This window comes from Mycetomoellerius zeteki, unplaced genomic scaffold (genome assembly GCF_001594055.1).
Source record: "Mycetomoellerius zeteki isolate Tzet28-1 unplaced genomic scaffold, Tzet1.0 scaffold458, whole genome shotgun sequence".
NCBI classification, from domain to species: Eukaryota; Metazoa; Arthropoda; class Insecta; order Hymenoptera; family Formicidae; genus Mycetomoellerius; species Mycetomoellerius zeteki.
Window position 1 is genome coordinate 75750 of NW_017257455.1, and position 22551 is coordinate 98300.

Genomic DNA, 22551 nt, shown 5'->3' on the forward strand with positions numbered 1-22551 from the left:
TTTAGATTTTTTGTAAAATAGTGTATAAAATTTTATGCAATTTTCTTTGAAAGAAAAAGAAATTTGATTTTCAAACTGTGGCTTTTGTGTAAGTCGTATCTAAGTGGTTGCAATGAATAAATTTTAATCGATCTTATGAATAAGAATAAATTTGAGGTTATCGGGAAATTCGTTTATAGTGGCAGTAGATCGAAATGAGTGGAAGTTCTGTCAAGCGTAAAACTAATAATCAGATATTCGTAAACGATATTGGAGCGGTATAATTTCACGCACAAAGGCACGATGCGCGTATTGACGCCCATTCGCGTTTCGCAATTGGCTCATTGACTGGCGCACTTGTTCGGGAAGCACGTGGCCTCATTGATAATCAAAACGACGAAAAACAAAACGAAAAAAAAAGACATACGCCTCTGGACGTTCGCTGGTATGAGCGAGAATGTCACTTTCAATGGTAAAAACGAATTTCGCAGCGCCGATAAACGTATTTCGAGAAAAAAAATGAAACTCGAGTTCCCGAAACGCGTCGTCGAGGATTAAGATTACACATTCCAAAACGTCCTTTCCGAAGAAAATATACTATACTATACGTATACTACGTTACATCGAGTAAAATTTTCTTCAGAAAAGACGTTTCGGAACGTAGCTCAAGGATGGAATACTCTTTAAAACTTTTCGAATGAACTGTCACTCGAAAAAGAGTCAATCTTTAAGAATGAAATCTCACTCGTAAAGATTGACTCTTTTTCGAGACTCAATTTTCATTAAAGTAATATTCCACTCCAAAGAATTTAGGGATGAGACAAAATTATTAAACAATTTAAAGCTAAAGAAGACACGAAAAAAAAGTCTCTCGATGACATCGTCTCCACGGAGGATCTCACAATCGTGACAGCTACGTACCTCACCATGACCTGACCCACAAATCAAATCGCAGCAGCAGCAGCAGCAGTTGTAGTAGCAGCAGCAGACACGGTGGATCCGGGCTCCGCGGTAATCGCCGACCCCGCGCTGCTCCGAGATCCCCAGGGGTGTTGACGTACACACACTTTCGCCGTATACCAGATGATAAACACACCGCCGCGAGGGCGCGAAACGAGAACGGTCCTCCTTCTCGTCTCGAAAGTGACGGTTCTCGCGTGCACGCACGCACGCACGCACGCACGTAAACTGTCACCCGCGCACAGCCGGTATCGGCCGTGTCAAACCGCCCGCGCCGTGAGAGACACGCACGCACCGTGTTGGCCACTGGCAGCTGTCACTCATGAATTGCCCGTGAAAACGTCGCGGTCCGAAGTGGCATAGCGAATCACGGGGAAACAGAGACAGCGGGAGAGACTGGAGAAGGCGAGGAAGGGAGAGGAAAAGGGAGAGGGAGAGAAAGACGGAGATCGAGGCACAGCGAGTCAGAGAGAAGGAGAAAAGGGGAGAAAGGAGAAAAGAGAAAGAAGGGGCGAGAGATACAGAGAGAGAGAGAGAGAGAAAGAGAGAGAGAGGCAACGTCGAGCATGCATGCACACTAGGGGGCACTGCGATGGCGGCGGCAGCGACGGATGGGCCGTGCTCCGTCGCGGACGGTGGCGCAAAGCGATTAAGCGATTTTGTTGTGGACCCCGATTCTTCCCTTCGTCGGCTCTCTCTTCCCGGCTTTCCACTTCTCCCGCGCACCGCCTTTCGCCTCTCCCGCGCCGGCCGCGCTACACCGCGAACGTGCCCTAGAACGGAAACTCGGCTCTTTATCCCCACCACCGGCCCCCACTCGGCTCGAACCCGAGTCGCGCCGATCCCCACTCTCGCCAATAACGCGACGCGTAGCGTCCAGGCGCGTAGCACCCGAAAGTGCGCGCAGGTACTCGAGTAGCGGAGGTCACTACTTTTAACACAGGCCTGCGTTCCTTCTTTTCGTGAAACTTCTCGTACGGTTTATCTTTCTTCTTTTTTTTTCCCTCCATGTTGGAGGAATAAAGAAAAAAGATGAACGGTGCACAAAGTTCAGCTAATGTCCCTTTCTACCAATGTAGATTAACTTTTTATCTTGGGTCAACTTACTCTTCGTCTTTTTCTAATTATTAGATTTAAAAAAGATGAGTTGAATGGAAATTAAAATTAAACTACATTAGTAGGAACAGACACAAAACGGAGGTTGTTGACTACTGTGATGGTCATTTGTGTAAATCTATTCTGTATAGCTAAATTAGAGTTGGTTTATAATAGGCCATAATCTGTTAACTTTTTCCGTAATCTGTAAGAATTGACCAATCACTGTCGAATGAGAGGAGAATAATCGACTATGATTGGTCAATTCTTACACAGAAAAAAAATTTGCAGATTTTAAATAAATATTTATTCCAATAGTACTAACGAAATATTTATTAAATGTAAACATATATTTATTCGATTTAAACATAACTGTTTTATTTTGAATAAATATTTATTTACTATAAATAAATATTTTTTTAGTACTATTGGAGTAAATATTTATTTAAAGTCTGTAAATTTTTTTTTCAGTATACAGATTACGGAAAAAGTTAACAGATTACGGCCTATTATAAACCAACTCTTAGTACAACACTCGTACTTAAAATAAAATATATTTGAGATATATATGTATATGTACATATATATTTGAAGAAATACACACTTTTTTAAGTTTGGCAAAAGTGAGCAAGAAAGTATTAGTGTAATCCATTACACATTACAGTGATAAAGAACAGGCCTCGTGACATTCGCGTCTGACTTTCCAATGGCGCCCTTCTGCTCATTATAATGACCAGCGCTTTTTTTAAAACGTCTGTAAAAACTAAATGTCATCCAATATAAAGTTTCTAACATAAATATTTAAATAGTAACAAAACAAAGTATACCGCTTAACATGCTATACGTGGATAAATTAATCATATTATACAACATATGTTATATACAATATTTATATGTTATATATAACAGGTATTATATATCATATATACTCATATATTCTTGAATATTTATCATTTTATATTTAATGAAAATTTAATGTTAATGTGAAAATATTCTACATATGTATATATAGAGAACTCATTGGATAAACATATTAAACATTTGATTCAATCTTTTTTTCACAAACACGATATAACTTTATAAACATTATAATACCAAATAGAACCAATGCGAATAAATCTAATTAAGTAATTCACATTGCAAATATATTATATTAAATACGTATCTATGTTGCATTTACATTGCGTTTCATTTCATAACAAATATCCAAGTCGAAATACGTAATACGTATAATGTAATATGTAGCAGGTATATTGTGCATATTTAAATGCATATATATATATATATCACGTAATTAATACTTCTTTAACAGAATGTATAAATAATACGTTATAAGATGGCATATCGTAGTAGCACCACATAACATTAAAAAAATCATAAATATAACGGACAGTTTTGAGCAAATTTCTGTGTGCGCGTTATTATTTGAATCTAAGAATAAATAAAAACAATAAAGGATCATATTAGACCGCGTGAACACACAACAGTCAAGAAATAAAGGCTTATTTCAATCCAGCTTGGATTATTGCTTATACTCTTTATACATTATCGCTTATACTTTAATTGTGGAGAAGGATTTTTAAATTTGTATATAAAGGGGCAGTTACAAAAATACTTATTTAAAAAATAATCGATAAAACAGACAACTTTAGGATTCCCTTAAGTCCGGATCTACAATAGGTGTTTTAAGACTTAAGCCGTAAGAAATTGACCAAATACAGTCGAATCCGAGGGGAATAATCGACTGTGATTCGCCCATTTCTTATGGCAGGCTTAAAACTCTATTGTAGATCCGGGGTAAAGGAATCCTAAAGTCGTAAGTATTACCGACTAAATCATATAATTTTTATATAACAATTATTTTGTCCTCTTTTACTAATTCAAAAATCCTTTTCCAGAATGAAGGTATACGTATTATTTATGTGTCTATGAGGTAGAGTTTATGCCGAGAACGATAAAAAATTTCGAAATTGAGATCTTCTTTTTCATTTTTTACAATTAATTCAGTGTGATCCTCCGAGCTGTCACATCGTGGCAACATTTGTTTTATATAAAAGTTGTGTAATCTGTACTTACGAAATAGTAGTCCACACTATTACTAGTAGTTTGCACGAACAAGCAATATGGAATTTTTAAAATTGGACTTATTGTTAAGCGCCTGATTAAAACGTTATTGTTGTACGAAAATTTATGTGTATGTGTGAGTGACATGCATGAGTGAAATATTGATGGAATAGTATGTAGTGATGTGTCAATGACATGTAAATCGTCTGTTATAAAGTGTTATTTACAATATGACTAATCGTCTTTAAGATCTCCTTAAGTATTTGCAAATTTAAATTCATTCTCGCTGGAGTGTAAAAAATTTTGAATCGAATGACGCGATTATTGAATTGAAACGTCTAATGATCTTTATGAGCTTCATGATATAAGTAGAAAAAAATCTCTGATCAAATATTAAAACGTTTCACCGTGATTTTTATTTACGTTGATATTTAACTCTAACTGATTTATATCCGTTTCCAGTGTAGGTTAATTTTAATCTTGGTTTAACTTACTCTCTCTCTCTCTATCTTTTTCTGATTCTTAGAAACTAGATGAAGGTAAACGATTAATCCGATAAAGATAATCTACATTGGTAGAAAAGAACATTTATAGTAATATAAACAAGATTTTGTATAAAAAATTCAAGATATAAACACAAATTGGAATAACCGCTTAAAATTTTAAAAGTTTTTTTTCAATATTTTCTCTATGAAGAAAATTTTTAGAATGCAATAATGATGTAGCTTATTGATTAATAGTCGTTTTCACTAATATAAATGAACTTTAATCTTGGTTCAATTTTATTCTTCATCTTTTTCTAGTTCCAAGAATTAGAAAAAGATGAACAGTAAATTGATTCGGTATTAAGAATGTACCTACTGGCTACTTTTAAATGTATTGATATTTATACTTTAAATAAATTATAATATATACATATGAAAGTTGTGTTTATAAAAATTTATTAAAAAAAATGTTTTTATTGTTTATTTATATTATTTGTTATCATTTTTATTGTTATAAATTAAAGAAAAAACAAATAAACAAAATATTTCTTTTGAATCCTTTTTACTAATCTCCCTGCATTGTAATGTAACTTTACATAAATCATCTCGCGAATATACTTAAAGTACTTGTATATAAAAAAATTAAGATTTCTATTATAGCACAGATTAAAAAAATATACTATTTATTGAAATACTTTGGATCCGGATGGTAAATTTTTCGTATTTCTTCTAAATGCGATATAGAGTAATTTGTAATTCTTTTCATTATTTTGAAAATATACGCAGCATAATACGTCCTTAAAACGTACATTGGTGGGAACGGGTATAAATATCTAATTAAAAACGTAACGTATTTAAGCTGTAATATGTCTCTTTTTGAGTTTGCTGCCGTCTATTATTTAGAGCATTTGTTCCGCTCTCTTTCTAGAAAACACGACTGTCCCAGTATTTTTCGTTATCGTCACAGCAGTCGTGGTCAGTCGCGCCCGAGGAAACGCGGTCACGTCGCGCGCGACACGGCGACGCTCCTGGATCGTTCTCTTTCCTCCCCACCGTGGTTCGGTTGGTCGATGCGCAGAAAGCGAATCGGCGGGTTCTGCGCCGCGTCTGGGAGCGCTGCGACCGGGGCGAGCTCCGTTTCCGTGCGTTCCGGCGTTGTCCTCTCGCAGAAACTGATCGATCGTTAGCGCGTTTCGCGGCAGGGCTATTGTGTAAAAAGGACCCATGACGCTTGGGTAGTGCACGCTGAGGAGTGGACGCGTAGTTTTTTCCCCCCCCGAAGTTTCGTCCTCTTGTGATATTTAGACTGTGCCAATAGGTGAGTAGGAAAATGATCCGCTTCTTTTCTCCATCTGGCGGCGTTCTCTTCTCGCCGCGTGCTTTCGCTCGTCTCCCGGGTGGAAAGTTCCGCGGAAAATCAGGTCGCGTTCCGCCATGTCGCGTTGCCGCGTTCTCACGCTCGCGTCCTCCGAGGCCGAAAATCGCGCGTTTCTCGTTCCGCGCGTGCGGAATCGGCACGATCTCGGCGACGTTCTGCCTTCAGAAAAGCTAGATGGAATTTTCCCTGAGAGTTTTCGACAGTTTTTCGCCATTTTGTCTCGCCCGTGAACGAGCGAGGTCGGCCATTACGCGCGATCGTTAGCGGATTCCGCGATGTTCATCGACAACGGGATCCTCGAGGATCCTTCGCCGTTCCGGGCCGATGCCCGACGCACGTGGGAACCGTCGGTCGTGGCGATCGAGAAACGCCGGATGGAGATTACTGCACTTTAAACGGATTATCTGCTGATAAAAATAGTTCGCGGCGCTCTCTCTCTCTCTCTCTCTCTCTCTCTCTCTCTTCGCTCGAATATATAGGTCTATTCGCGTTGCTTGTACCTTTTGCATTTGGTATCTGCTTTTTCTTTCTTCAACGATTAAATATATATTTCTCTCCTTTCAAGTGCAAAAATTGTTGGGGCTTTCAAACAACGCGAACAGACCTGTGATCGATACTCAGGAGTTTTAACAAAAATCTGCGAAAAAGGACATATATTATTTCTATCTCATTCTCCTCTCTCTCTCTCTCTCTCTCTCTCTCTCTCTCTCTCTCTCTCTCTCACAGGATTTGTTAAAACATGGCGGACCAATCAAAAGTGGCTTTCTAATGTTCAGAATTCTTATTAGAGAGTCTAGTGAACACCAATCGGTAAATCGAAGGTTTGTTTGCGTCGCAAGCTCCAACGTGCTCCAACGTGCTCCAACATGCTCCTACGATAGCTCCTATTTTATAAAGCGCGTTGGAGTAATGCGGGGTCTACAATAGAAATCGTAGCGGTCGTAGAGTCTTAAGTCGTAGAAAATTAACCAATCACGATCGAATATGAAAAGAATAATCGACTATGATTGGTTAATTTTCTATGACTTAAGACTCTACGACCGCTACGACTTCTATTGTAGACCCGCATAAGAGGTATGGTAAGAGCACGTTGGAACATGTTGGAGCATGCGACGCGAAGAAAACCTCTAGACGAATTACACGAACACATTGCGTTGTTTTTGTATGACACATAAGATACGTAACGCTAGTGAGGATCGTTTGTAAATTCCAATTTTCTTGTTATCCGCGTTAATTGAATAATTAGGTAAGAAGAGGGGAAGGGGAAAATTATCGGTTTTGTTTTATTACGTAATTTCAGGTCCTTGTTATCTTTTCGCGTGCGACTCTTGCAATTAACCGGTCGAGTTCGTTTTGTTTGTCACGTTATTATGCCTGTTATCCGTATCACGTGCACCGTATCTACAGCAACGTTTTCGACGGTGGCTAAATATAGAAAAGTGATCGAGGTCGCGTTATGAGAGGTTCGGGAAAGCGTCGGCCATGACTGTTTCAGCGCCGGGTATGAGAAAAGCGGCGAGACGTCCGCCATTATGTTACCTGACGCTGAAATTTCTAGACGCCAGGCGTGATTACTTAGCGACGAGAGGTCGTCCAGTCGAGATTTTCGTTTATTGATTCAATAATTTATACGAATATAGATTAGCTTTAATTTCGGTTTAACTTGTTTTCTAAGAATTAAAAAAAGATGAATAAGTTAACCAGCGATATTGAATTTTTAAGTCAATCGATTTTTTAATTGTGAACTTTATAGATAGATAAATTTATTTCTCTAAAAAATAAATAAAATACAATCCAACTTTTATGACAGTAAAAACTCGTTAAAGCTTTCAGAAGTATGTAAGAATTTTTTCAGATTTTTATACAGTCCGGAATAACATAAAAATTTGCATTGAAAACTTAGGTCTTGCCAATAATATCCATGCTAATGTAAATTAAATTCGGTTCCATTTACTTCTCATCTTTTTAGAGGTCCGATTCCACCAATGTAATAAGATTTACATTAATTTCAGTTTAATCTACTGTTTATTTTTTTTTAATTCTTTATAAAATTTAGCCTATTTCTACTCTTGTAGATTAACTTTAATCTTGGGTTAATTTACGTTCTATCTTTTTCTAATTCTTAGAATTGAAGATAAAAAGTAAGTTAAACCGAGATTAAAGTTAATTTCTATAGGTAGAAGTGGACATTAGAGAAAGATAAAGAGTAAATTTAACCGAGATTAAAGTTAATCTTACATTGATAGAACCGGGCCTTGTACTCGTTTTCATCATTGTAGTTTGATTTTAATCTTGGTTCAACTAATTCTTCTTTTTATAGTTCTGAAAATTGAAAAAAAGATGAAGAGTAAGTTGAACCGAGATTAAAGTTAATCTTACATTGGTGGAACTAGGAAAAGATGAGTTCAATGTAGATTAATTTTTATTTCGATTCAATTTAATCTTCATCTTTTTTTAATTCTTAGAAAAAGATGAAAAAGATGAAAAGTTAGCTAAATCAAGATTAAAATTAAATTACATTGGCAGAAACAGGCATTAGTTGAAACTATCATTGATGTAGATTAACTATGATGATGTAAGATTACAAAGTGTTTTATTGCGCATAATGGTGATCGAATATAATTTTGAGGTCAATTTTTTATTGATAAATTTCTGATAGCGGCTCTATATTGACTTAACATTTTTGACTGATTTTCTGATTAGTTATCGATCGCGCATCTTTGGAGCAAAACATCTTTTATTCTTATCTCACGGTGGAAACGAGTTTAAATCATTTCGATCGAACGCTTCTCGTGTGTTTTTCGATCTGTTTGCTTTGATTATCGAGTCACGATAAATGAAAAAAACAGGTCGAAGGATCGCCTCGATATTACGTAAAGGAACATAACGTCAGATTGTTGAAACAAGAAAAGGGCAACGGCGATTGTCGTCCGGTAACGTTAGCGGTTTCTGACTTTATTATAGCAATTAAACGACCTTTATTGGCATTCCATCCGACGCTGGAATTTATACGATCGGATCCTATCGCAGCTTTATTTATTCTTCAGATTAAATACGCAATAAAATAAACAACGATGGTAAAGTATCATTGGGACGTAACGGAGAGACTCGAGCTGATGTTAAAAACAACAGGCGAGAAATAATAAACGGTGAACGTCGCTTGTGTTGAAGTGCGATCGTGTGGAGTTTGATGTATCTTCAAACTTTTCAGGCATCTCACTTTATACTGATTACCCTTCAACAAATAATATTTATATTTATAAGTAACATATAAGTACGAGAATCAATATTAACAGCGCATGATGGATAAAATATCGGGTGACTGTTGGGTCGTTTATGGAAAGTCCGTGGTAATGCAATAATGTGCATGTGATATTGATAATTTTCATTGGCTACGTTTAGCAGAGAAAACAGCTTTGCAATTGTTGTAAAATTCTTCCATCTTGATTAGTTTATACATTTAAGTTTGATTCTTCATTACCTGGTAATTAACAACTTACAGTTTCTTTAACTTCATTTGACGATAATGTAAAAATTGTTTTTCTCTGATTATTATTAATTGTTAAACGTTAAAAGTTATTCACTATAGGAACATCAATTTAGTGATTAATCATAACTAGAAAAATAAATTTTTACATTATCATCAGGTAAAGTTTAATCACAAGTTAATCAGAAAATGAAAAACTGTCTTAGATTCATAAGGAACTAAAAGCAAGAATCAATCGTTGAAGAATTTTAGAACAGTTGCAAATCTGCTTTCTCTGCTGAACGTAACCATTATTTTCTGTAAACGACACAACGGTCGGCCGACATTTTGTCTATCGTGTGCTCTCACCCTAAGAAACGTTTATCTTGAAATATTTTAGAAATATTCTTTTACTTTCGGAGTTAATAGTCGCTCTGAGATTAATAGAGTTGAGATAAAATCACAGAATCTCTTACATAGGTCATTACATGTAATTGACTTTTAATTTTAACTAAACAGTTTTTTTCCATCTGTTTTTTGTAATTATATACAATTACAGATCGTTAAAGAATTATTCATATTCGCAGAATCATAATGTGAGATTAAATTTAGATATCAAAGCAAATTTTTTTTGTGATTTTCCAACAAGCGTAGTCAATTAGTTTTCTTTCGAAATAGTAGATATATAAAAAAGTAAATTTAATACTCCGTTAATTTTTTTACGACGTGACTTGCATTGTCAAATACAGTGAAAGAATTTGAATATAAATAAAAAGCCTACCTACACGATGCATTTTTCTTGCTGTATTGTTTACATTTTGGTAAATTACAAGAAATTGTACGTTTTGCGTGCGTGGTGCAATTCTAGTAATTTGCTAAAACGCAAGCAATCTAGCAAGAAAAAGTATGTGCTGTAAAAGAAATAACGATTCGGAAATGGAAATTCTAGTGCGGCGTAACAAATTCGAGTTATATTGATCGTGAATTGTCCGAACGTGCTTGAAATATCTAAATTTGCGACGAGATTTTAGAGCGTAAAACTAGTTTTAATAAATTAAAAATAAAACCTGAGCTATATAATAAATTGACCAAACACAGTCAAATACGAGGAAAATAATAGATTATGATTGGACAATTTTTAAGGCTCAAAGCTCGAGCTTTGCGTGTTAAAATCTCATTGTATACACCGGTTGAAGTGAAATTGACGCTAGAATTCGTACCTAAAATACGTGTACAAAATACGAGTTGAAAATCGATAAGTACGTTGTCGACGTTGTGGTTGGGCTGGTTTTTTTTTCGATGACTTTTGGAACGCGTTCTATTTCGATAGGTGATTCGACGGGAAAGATTCGTTTTTTTCCGAGGATTCGTGGAAAGCTGGATTACATTGAGATTGTCGGACGTGTTTCGGGAACCAGTGAAAAATGAAATCGCGACCATCTTGACGCCGAACGTAATTCGGCCTCGGCAGCGTCAGTGGTATTCGCAATCACGTCGCAGTAGCGAATTTCCGTGCGACGCGCATGCGCGCCGTTTTCCTGTTTTTCCTTCTCGCTCGCTCCGGGACGCGGGCTGCGGCTCGTACGTCTCGTACGTCTGCGCCCTCGAACGGCAGTTAACGGTGGCCGAGCCGAGAAGGCGTTGAGCTACGCCATTGTTGAAAAGGGCAGCGCACGAGGCGGACGCCGGGCCTGGACTCTCCCCGCTGTTTTACACTTTTCACCGACTCCATTGCTGTGATATTAGATTGTTTTATATCTCCCTTATTAGGTGAGTGAGCACGTATATACATTCGCGCGCGATATACGCGAGACGCGGTCCGGTCGACGGGAAATCGGCGTCGAGAATGCGAGCGACATGGCGTGGCGTGGCGTGGCGGGGCGGGTCCGTGAAATGGCGAGTGTTTTCGGATAGATTCGTCGCGATTCATCTCTCGCGGTCCATCATCGTCGTTCGTGGCTATGTAAGTTTCTCACCCGCGTGTAAGTGGCGTAGCGTTTGCGATTTCATTTGCCATTGTCCAGACGCGACGCACAACCGCGAGGAATTCGGTCGGAGCACGAGAGTGCGCGCGAGCGCAAAGCGGATCGATCGACCGTTGCTTTTCCGCCGCGAGCTTTCCACTCGCCGCCATTTTGTCCCGGGTCCGACCTCGCCGACCGCCATATTGGCGTTCCACGTCTCCGACTCTCGCCTCACGGTTTCCTTTCCTCTCTTCGCGGGGAGGGAGCGGCTCGCGTCGCCGCAAGATGGTTCCTCTGCTCTCGTTCTTTCCGTCCCGCTTTTTTTCTCGCGCTCCCGTATCTCGATGCGCGCTCGGTATGCGATCTGGAAAAATTGTCAATTTGTTTTTGTTTCTCGCGCATGCACGCATACTCGGCAACGCCTGATGTAACGCGCTCTCGCGCGCGCGAGATAACAATATAAATAGATTACGCAATCGCCCGCGAGCGAGGAACAACTCCGTCTTTTTTGCTCTTTTTCTCCTCTTTTTTTTTTTTTTCTTTTGCTCCGTGCGCAGCACCTCGCGACTGCGTAGTGCACTCGCTCCAGTCTCTTTCTGCTGCGTGTGCGGTAACCTCCTCACCCTCCATCGTTCCCCACCTACGTCGCTTCGCGAGCCGCGTGATCGATTTTCCGTATTTATTGCGCGCCGCTAATGTAAATCGCGCTGACGTAAATCGGGTTAGACCAGTCCCGGTTTCGCTCGTTGCCGCCTCGGTCGGCGGACGCGGCGTGAAAACATCGTGATAAAAATATGCGATTCGATCGCGAATTGGTTCCGTCACTTTTAGTGAGCAAGTTCTTCGTCATCTCCGATCATCGATAACGTCGCATCGGTTTCAGGTACGCGCGTTTCTTCCTGTTCCCTTTTTTTCCCCCCTGCTTGGCATTATTCGTTTTCGATCGGATTGCGCTGGTAACCGCGTAACGTTACGTTTCTCTATCGATATCGTTTTAAAAATCGTCATTTAAAGGTCCCGTTCCGTATATACGCTGCTAGTACTAAAAATCAGTTGTGCACGTTTCGTGTGCCGTAGATTTTCAGTATTGTAAGTGTATATGGTCCCGATAAAAGAAATAGTCGGATGACCTCCGAGAGGAGGGGGTCCAGTGGCGGCGGTGGTACCCGCGGCAGCAGCCGCCCCTGAGTCCCAGGGGCCTCCGCGCCGCGCGGTTGTTGTGCAAGCGGTACGCGCAGCCCGGACGTCGCGATTGCGCGTGCGCGGTGCTTGCGCGTCCTCCTGCATCATCCCCACCAGACAGTCCATTACCGTTACCAGACACGCACAAAGGAAAAGGCTAGAAGAGCGATCCGACTGACGCATCGCTCATACGGCCATTTTGGAAGCTTCGGCGCTTCGTTACGGAGCTTTTGCCTCCGTCGTCCTCCCGCGAAGGCCGCGTACGAAAAAGAAGAAAGAGAGAGAGAGGGAGGGAGCGAGAGGGAGACGGGAGAGGACTGTCGGATTTGTACGAAAGTCGAGAGACGTACTTTACCGGGTACGTCGTTCGGCTCGATGTGCGCGATAATAATCGGTCGCGGGAGGACGAGATAGCGTCGGGTCGCTCGGTCGATCGATAGTACGGTTAGGAGAAATAGCGCGAGAGAGAGAGAGAAGAGAGAGAGGCAGGTTCCACGCTTGTACATTATCTGGTGGTTTTACGTTCGTGGCACGCTACATCATTTTTCACGCTTGTTTTCTCATCTGTGCAGAAACGAGGAAACGAAGCCAGAACTACCATGGAGGACGACCAGCAGTTCTGTCTCAGGTGGAACAACCACCAAAGTACGCTCATACAAAACTTCGACACACTCCTTGAAAGCGGGACGCTGGTCGACTGCACCCTGGCGGCGGAGGGGAAGACTCTCAAGGCCCACAAAGTAGTCCTCTCCGCGTGCAGTCCGTACTTTGAGGTAAGCAAAACGTTCTGTTTATCATTACTTAATTCTACGATCCTTCCCCATTTTCCTAGAGGTATTCTAAAGTGATTCTCTTTTTTTCAAGATACTAATTGTAGGTCTTTTCTATTTCCTTAATATTTTCTTGATATTGATGTAATCAGGCAAAATTTCTTATATTGTAATAATAAATTTATAGGTAATTATTGCCCATATTCGAAAGTAGACATGATTGCGATAATTTAGCAAAATTGCTACAATTTCATTAATGATTTTCAATTATTCATTAGATGAAAACGTGAATTAAAATTGAAAGAATTTTGATTCAGAAGAATAATTATGAACGTAACAAATTATATCAATTGTGTGCCGCGTGAAGCTTTTCCCCTTTTATTTCTTTGTCCATTTGGCTCAGTCGGGTTAGATCAATACGAAACATGATGGGAGGGAGTGAGATAGATTGTTGAGAAGCATGGAGGGGGGAAGGGGATCTCAAGTTGAAACAAGATGGCCGTGCTTGTTGAACGCAGCCTGGGCAGAAGTGTAGGAGGTGAAGTGGGGGAGAGTGGGGAGCAAAAGCCTGAAGCCCCCTCCTAGGTCCTCTTGATCAATACAAGGAAAGCAAGATGGCTGATTTCCAGGGCACTTGCCCTGGGATTTTACCCTAATGTGGGAGGGGATGCAAGAGCGGCTGTTGCAATAATTGAATGCTGCTCTATGAAAATTAACAATATGCTCGAATTGTACGTGCGTGTCTGTGGATGTTAGCTCGTCCCAGATGGAGCACTTTGCATTCTTAGCTGCAATATAGGATATATGAGAGATAAATACTTTAATAATACTAAATAAATACTTGTGCTTACGTCGTGTAATCCACGAATAATGTTCAACCTTTCCTACGTTTATATATTTGTTTTAGCACATTTGTGTATTATAATGTGCAGAAAGTAAATGTTATACATAACATCTACATTAAATATAAATTAGGAAAATAAATTATTATATATTTGTAACTAAAATATATTGTACTCGCTGAAAAAGATTGTGCTCTTGTGTTACAGTGCCTCCTCAGCGAACACTATGACAAGCATCCAGTGTTCATACTCAAAGATGTTAAATTCAAAGAACTTAAGGCAATGATGGACTATATGTACAGAGGGGAAGTAAATATTTCCCAAGACCAACTGGCAGCACTCCTCAAAGCCGCTGAGTCTCTGCAAATTAAGGGCCTTTCGGAAAGTAAAACTGCTGGCAGTAGTAAGACGGAGTCCAGGCCACAGAAAACCGTCTCACAACCAACAGCACCGTCGTTAGACATTCCACACGCGTCTTCCGGTCTGACGATAGAAAAGAACAAAGTTCCTAGGCAGAATTTGGCGCAAAGTTCCGTGGGGGATATACCAGAGGATACGGCTAGTCCTCAGGTGTCAAAAGGGCTGTCCTCGAGGTGAGTACTTTGAGGGAGAACAATTTCATTACGTTATAATTTAAATGTGAATGTAATTTACTTATTTCAAAAATGTTGCTAATTCTTACGTTCTTTTTGCTTCTACAGGGAAGGTTCGCAAAGTCCAACATCAAGAAAAAGAAAAAGGTTTCGAAGAAGAAGTTTAACCGAAGATAGTACGATAGAAAATCAGGATGCATCGAATTCCAGCGACATGCCTCAGCAAATGGGTGTACCGGCGCTTGGTATCGCGCCAGTGGCAGACGAAAAAGTACACGCAGATCCAACAGACTCTCTCGGCAGGTCAGCTTTAATGACGCAGTTAACGAAACCTGCCGATGAGATGTTACAGGTAAAATACGAATTTTTCGACGAATTTTTCCGTTCTTTTTTTTTTTGCGTATTCCAACGCTCTAATAGAGGCTGTCGCCAAGGGCGCTGTTTCTTTCGCTTCGTTGGTAAAAAAAAATCGTTCTCTATCCTACTGCTTTGGTTTTACCTTTTCCTTACCGCTGCAGCGTGGAAACGGTTCGAGACAATTTTCTCTTGCGGATTATGTTTTGTTCCATGGAGATTCTTTTGATGTTTCTAATGCGTTTCAATATTCTATAGCTGCCACTCGAAAAACCCGAGCCAAATGATAATCTCATCGAGCCAAAGTCTGAATACCTAGATGACGCTGAGGAGGGTGTCGAAGATCTAACGCTGGATGAAGATATGAATGATCTTAATGACATAGAACAGGACAACAATCGAGCTGGACCGTCCCATGACCCCGCCCAACACCCCGGTAAGTTACACAAATAATGTATTCGTTATTTATAATTTTTGTTTTTTTATCGTAGCGAAACGCAGGGTTTTTTTTCTCACTTAGAGGCAATGTGAATTGTAATATATGCATTTAAACTTGCGCATCGCTAAGCAGCGTTGCGCATGTAAAAATATGAAGAGTATACGTAGCGAATAATTGCGTTTTGTATAAAATTATATGCTCTGAAAAAGAGTCAACGACATAGCGAATCTTCGATCCAAAAGTTTATTTGGATCGAAGCAGAGCTTGACGTCTTGTACGATTGGATAGTGATTCTTGAACGGAAATCTCGGTATTGCCGGATCGCGATAATCAGTTGTCTCTCTCTTGATCGCAATTAGGAAGGGCTTGTACGTTGAAGGAATTAATAGTTTTGGTGTCGCGAAGTCGTTTCGTTGTTTTGTTTGTTATCTGTTAAAACGGGACGTGTAATAAATTGGCCGACACTAGCTTGGGTTTCCTCGTTGCAGGTGGGGGGGCGGGAGCGCGGTCTCGGTCGAGAGGGAATTTCGGTATTGGTGACGATGGTGATCGTAATGGTGGCGGTGGTGCCCCATGGGCTTCCCATTTCCTCGAATGTAATAAAGTGCCAAACATGAGACGGCCGCGCCCGGACGCTGACGTAGCCGCGTTGCTTAAATCACTGGCGAACAAGCAGGGCAGAAAGTATAGCTTAGACTCGGTTAAAATGTCCCTGGAGGCAATATTGCAACAGGGGGTTAGCACCACTCAGGCGTCCGAGATGTACGGCATTAATCGCTCAACATTGCAGTTCTATTTGAAAAAGTTGAACGTCGTCAGGAGGAGATGGAAACACCAACCTTCTAGTCCAATCTTCACCCCGGTCCAGCCTAGACGGACTTAGTGTGTAACACGCGCGAATATTGTAGCATTCTATGTACCGTTCTTTTAACGTCGAGCCCAATTAATGACGGTCATTAATATTAATAATTATTATATAGTTTGAAACAGACTGATCTGAACTCACTCTTAAATCACTTAAAGATCGAACATAATTCTTGTAACATGCATATTGCCGAGATATTCTTCTGTTTGCATGTTAACATTACATTTATCCGGGAATTGAAATTCCGACAAGAATCACATTCTGAATTACTCGAATTTAACGGTAATTCTATAATACGCACGTGCAATTTCGAAGTACGACAAGTTGATGTACAAAGTATTTAAACTTTAAATAGTCTGAATCTATCAGTATTATTTGTCTATATTTCTTGAATGTGTTACGTGTAGACTATTAAACCAAATTACTTAAAATTTGTGTGACTTCTGTACGTATGTATACGAATGTATGTGAGCATGACGATCTGCGGGGCGGATGTGTTATGGTATTTCACGTAACTTGCCAAACATTACTTGCTGTAACGAGTTATGAATATAGAAGAATATTGTATAATATAAATGTATTTTAAGCACTCCCACTGTATAAGGGAAACGTGCGACTTTTCCGATTGTGAAACCCTGTGTTTTGCTGCGTAATTTCTTGGTCGGTATTACATATGTGCCCCTATATTTTTGTTCCCCTTTAAAAGAGTTTATGAATAAAGTACCTTCTTCGTTCCTAGAATAACGTTTTTATTATTACTTTCATCTGACATGTTAATTGCGAATCACTCGAAATTTTTAAATAAGCATTTCTGAGACTTGCAACTCAATATTAATTGAACAGTTTTAATTTAATTATTAAATTGAGGTGTGTCAAAATAGCTCTCAATTTTGCAGCGATATTTTTACTCGTGACTTATCTTGGAAATTTTTAATTAATAGCATATGTCATATTATGCAAAGAGTAAATATTTAACGTCACATTGAGATTTATCGGACGACGATTTATTTCAGCAGGTATGGGCTCATGGCATGTTACCGGTGACCGAAGTAATGCGGGGGGTGTTGTGGGCTCCGTGGCAGCTCCCGGGACGGGAGATGAGGTTTTTCTCGCAGCTCAGGAGGCCGCACAGGCTCATCGCGACTCACAAGGTAGGCTCAGTGGCTTCATGTTTCATCTGCCTCCTGCCCCCCGTAACAATAGACACTCGCATAATTTGCTCCAATCTTCAGAGTCTATCGTTACTGAGTTATTTGCATCACTGATACAATGCAAATTTAAACAAATTTATGGTCATGTAAAATAGAAATAGAAACGCGCGTACTCGCGTTTGATTGGGCTCGAGAATATGAAAAATTTTCAAGATAGAAATGATGATATCTTCTTCTAATATGACAGACCGACAATGGCTCATTCACAAGCGCGAGTACGTTGATGAAAAGTTTCGATAACGTGTACACGCGCGCGTAATTATACGTGCCTATTGCGCAGGCGGGGCGGAGCTTCTTTTTCTTTCGTTGTTGATAACGTGGTTCAACCTAGATTCCGGTGCGTTCAAGTGTAGCACGGTCTCTGAAAGAGCTTTTTATTTTCTATCGGAGCATGTAGAGCTTTCTGTTACGAATTCTTAAGTTCTTTCTGTTTGTCTTTCTATCTTTTTCCTTTCTTAGCGTAGTGTCGCGACAAGTGAGACTTGACGTAAGACGAGCCGCACGTGCGTTCGCGCGCTCCTTTTTCCGTGTCGTAGAGCAATCCGTTTTCTACAATCGGTTTCGCGATATTCGTTCTGTCGTCTCGTCTTCGTTAGCCTCGCAATGCGCGACGCTACGGCCTCTCTCTCCTCCGAAAGGAGTTACGACATCGCGAGGACAGCCCGCAGGGAGAACACGAGACCTCAATATCTCGTGTCAATTTCGCGCGTGAAAAATGTACGAAGAACGATTACAGTTAGCTATACTTTATCCGCGATGATAGTTACACGCTGTTTCATATAACAGTAATTAAAAGTAAATTATAGAAGTAATCGCGGGAATTTTCTCTATTATATATTATTTTTTGAGTAAATAAAATATACTCAACGTTGAAACAGCTATAGAAAGAGATAACCAAAGTGGCGACTTACGAGAATCGAGAGATCTCTCATAGAATATTTTATTATATTGTACCTTGTTCAACGAAGTATAAAGCGTGGACTATCGATTATTTTTTAAGCTTATCGATCTTTTCTCAGATACAACGAGACGTTTTTATTAATCAAGCACCGTGTTATTGATAGTTGAAGTCAATAAGAATAATTAAAAATAGTTACAAACGGAATCGCGCATCATCGATAATTGGAAACGTGTAGGTGTAAAGATCAATGGGTATAAGGATTGAGTAGGATGTCTCTCTCGATAGTCTCTCTATCTTTGAAACCGGTTCGTTTCGTTCACGTTCATAAATTTTTCCACGAAGTTGAATAATGCATCGCGTGATAAATTCAACGATAGGAATTTCGACACGCGATTGTTTCTTACATGAAACGATGTGGTATATGACATACTTGTTTTGATGCGAAAACACGTATGAAACATAACTCGCTATTTTATAGTCTGATTTCATTCGCGGAAGTCGTGGTTCAGCGATTAAATAACGAAGGAAATTTCGGGACGTATCCGGTTGTTCCCCTGTTGCTATGAGAAATAGAAGCTGGAGCAACGTGAGAGCCTCTCGGTAGGCAAGAATATAACGGGGCTTGCGCGATCGAGCGAGTGTGAGCCAGCAATCTCGCCTTGGCTCTAATCGACGTTTACATGCCTTTCATGAAATTTGATACTACTGTATATATTGTAGGTGACATTGAGCACCTTCGACAATGATCATTTTACGCTGATTCTCGACACAACTCGGAAGTAGTAGTTTCACAACCTATGCAGTTACCCGACTCTGAGTGACATCACTCGAATTTCTAAGTGATGCCCATTGCGTCGTTAGAATGTCGTTTTTCTTCGGTATATTCAGCGGTTACATTTGCGTGTGATTTTCAACCTGCGGAGAACATTGATGAGCTACTTTCAGCAAGATCGATGCTCTTTGGATTATGTAAATTTTTATCCCACTTAGGACTCTGTATCAATATAATTTTTTAAGCTGTTTATTTCTTTTAATTTTTCATGCGTTGTCATAGTCATTTAATTATTAGATGACCCACTATTATGTATCATATTCAATTGCTCTTAGGATGTGTGCAAAACTTATTTAATTATTTGAAGACCGAGTGTGAATCTTTCAAATCAAATTTCTTCCAGACCGCTCGTAGCGGACATGAGAAATCTAGGTAATCATGTTTGTGTAGTATAATAGGTATGTATACTTGTGCCTGGTCGAAGCGTTCCCACAAACGCTCATTGACCTTGGGCCTCGTGAAGTTTGGAACGAATGCGCGTGGTAGGGAAGATTTCTATCGAAAAAGACAGAAGAGAGAGACGACAAGAAGCGAGTAAACGAAAGAAACTTACTGGCGACGAGATATGCGTACGTTCTTCTATCGCGGTGTCAATTATTTACAGAAGGCGTCGTTTCGAAATTCGCAGTCATAAAGAATAACGAAAAATCACTTTATCATTTCACGATAGAATTTACGTCAATTTGCAATAAAATCAAGGTCAAGCGATTATACAGTTTTTGAGGAAACTTTGGTAGAAACAGCTATATTACATATATTACGTATATAATGTGTAATATTTAATGTAATTATAGTTTAACGGTTACGTTTATCGTGAATCGGCGAGTGAAAAATTGAGATTATTAAGAAATAAATTCTCCGTTATTTAACGAGAATGCGTTAACGAAGATAAGACTAATAAAAAAATAAATTGAACCATCCGTCGTGGTTTACAGATGACCCAGATTTATCGCGAACTCATGTATAGGCGCGTCGAATTGTATCAAGGCGATTATGTATATTACGTAACAACAAAACGGAAAGACTGCTCTACAGTTTCTCAGCAGTACAATAGGGAACGATAGTTTTTACCAGTGTTACTATAACGAGGTTAATAACGAATTATATGACAAGTACTTAACTTTATTAGGCATACGTAATAAATGACATTTTAATAGACGAATTTAACAAAAATTCGGAATAGTTTCGGTGAATTTCTTTTCCGTTTGCTCGTGAAGAAGGTAATAAAGAAATTTTTGTCGGTTATTTCGGTCGGTTGGCAACGCAAGTTTCTTGCCGAGACGACGGGGACCAGCTTGCTTGCATCTGCTAATGTACGGCGACAGCTGCACATTGAGCAGCTGATGCAACTGGGTACCGATCGCCCCAGATGGTTGAGCCGGAAATCGTCCGCCCGGCGCCGTATCTTTCGTGATCGGGTAATCTCTTTACGAATCGAAGTATAACATTATCGTGTTTATACGCGATGCGATGACAATTCACTATAGGGACAATAAAATTCAATTTCCCTTTAATTTTCGTTAGAGCAGTTTCGTTATTACGAGAGAAACATGAAGGGATAATCGGCGAAGGAGAGACATATTGAGAGAGAAGAATAGCGTAAAAAATAAACGTTAAGATCTTTATTAGTTTAGACGGAGGGGTAAGAAGGTTTTCTTAGGCACGATCGATTTTTTCGTTAGCTTTTAAGGTACATGATCGCCCTAATGCGGTGATCCAACGTGGGAATCCAAGGTAATTTCGGAGAGAGAGGAGCGGCCTCTCTGTCAATGCTAGCGTTGTTAAATCTCGAATTCGTACTCGCGATCGCGCGGTTCCTGACGTGTTGCTCGATGACGGTGATTCTTTTCGCGATGTCCTTACGCGCCAGGTGCCCGTGGAATCGCGAGAGTTCTCTTTTGTTAAGCTCGTTACGGTAGACGAATATTGCGTTCTGCCTCCGTTTTTCTTCGTATACGCTATGTATCAGTGTGTCGTGTGTCGCGCGCGATAAACTTTCAAAAGAAAGATTACATTGGACAGATGCTCGCATTGATAGCGAAGGTCGTTTTTTTTTCAACGTCAGAGACTTGTTGCCTTGAATCTAGTTTTTCGTGCCGTTCGAACCGTTCGAATAAGAGGGGCCGATACTTAAAATCGCGCCTCAAGCCATCGCGATCGGGCGATGTCGGACCTTTGTTTAGTCTTCTCTGCTCCACAGAAAACGCGTCTCTTTCCGTTTTTTTTTTATTTTGGAATCTCAACATCAAAAGCTCTCTCACACATTTCGTTGTCGCTTCTTGCATTCCGTACATCTTCACGCACGTTTGTTGGTCTTCGAGTTTTCGTTTGTTCCATGACGAGACGCCGAGTTCGCGATCCTAGAACCGGAGTTGCGCCACGTTGTTCGCAGCGCGTAGATCTCTTCTTTTTTTTTTATTTCTCTCGTGAATATTTTCTGTTGCGCGGAAACACGCGAAAGCGTTCCGGCGACGAGAGAAAGGGTAAAGGTAAACGCGTCCACGCCTGTCCGAAGGAACGATCATCGAAGACTCGAGCTGTCTTCGGCCGTTTCTTCTGGCAACAGTGAAACGATTGCGTTTACCTCTGCCAATCCGGGACGAGAGTCACCCTCAGATCCCAGATAATAAAAAGCCCATTGTAGCCGTGACGTGTTTTTTTTGTTGGTGCGAGAAAGAACCGGTATACATGTAACGAGGGCGCGGTGTGCTAAATCAGGCACAAAAGTCGAATTGAGCAAAGAACTTGCCCGAGAATCGCGTGAGAGAACATACATCCTGTGTCTTCGTTGATCGCGGATTGGAGCAACCGGGTCCGTTGATGTACGGCCAGTCGTGAGCGGACTCTTACAGTAAAATTCTCTGCTCTCTTATATCATTATCGTCCAGGGTGATGTCTCGCGTTTTCCTCTTTCCTCTCTCCCCATTGTGCACGACGAAGAAGCGCAGGGAGCACGGACACCCTCGCTTTTCTGCCTGCCTCTTCTTCCTCCTGCCCATGTACATCTGTCTTGCCTATCTTTTTTTCCCCCTCTTTTCTTTCTCCTCGAAATTCGCGCTTAAACGGCTGGTCGTAAGTCGCGAAACCGGCTGGCCGGAAATCCGCCTCTCGCTCGCGATTCGATCGACCCTCTTTTTCCCGAAAGAGGGATTGGCGAGGTCCATCGGCGTC

The 22551-nt window shown here is 40.3% G+C and overlaps 2 protein-coding genes across 19 annotated transcripts in view; one reads left to right on the forward strand and one right to left on the reverse strand.

Moving 5' to 3' along the window:
* Psq (pipsqueak) overlaps positions 1–982 on the reverse strand; it is a 65222-nt gene extending 64240 nt beyond the window's left edge. Inside the window, exon 1 of the mRNA XM_018454823.1 lies at positions 901–982. Within this exon, the coding sequence (XP_018310325.1) occupies positions 901–908 (8 nt within the window). The 5' untranslated portion in view covers positions 909–982. The remainder of the gene's footprint in view (positions 1–900) is intronic.
* Positions 983–5682: 4700 nt separating this feature from the next.
* Positions 5683–22551, forward strand: part of LOC108726946 (longitudinals lacking protein, isoforms N/O/W/X/Y) — a 245629-nt gene continuing 228760 nt past the window's right edge. For 8 of the 18 annotated variants that reach the window (XM_018454800.1, XM_018454803.1, XM_018454798.1 and 5 more), the window contains exons 1-6: positions 11027–11197; positions 13146–13346; positions 14393–14778; positions 14887–15130; positions 15391–15568; positions 17450–17587. In XM_018454800.1, the coding sequence (XP_018310302.1) occupies positions 13173–13346; positions 14393–14778; positions 14887–15130; positions 15391–15568; positions 17450–17587 (1120 nt within the window). In that variant the 5' untranslated portion in view covers positions 11027–11197; positions 13146–13172. Of the gene's footprint in view, positions 5902–11024; positions 11198–12100; positions 12275–12544; positions 13063–13145; positions 13347–14392; positions 14779–14886; positions 15131–15390; positions 15569–17449; positions 17588–22551 lie in introns of those variants that run through there. The other 10 variants (XM_018454795.1, XM_018454797.1, XM_018454796.1 and 7 more) reach the window with 7 other exon arrangements.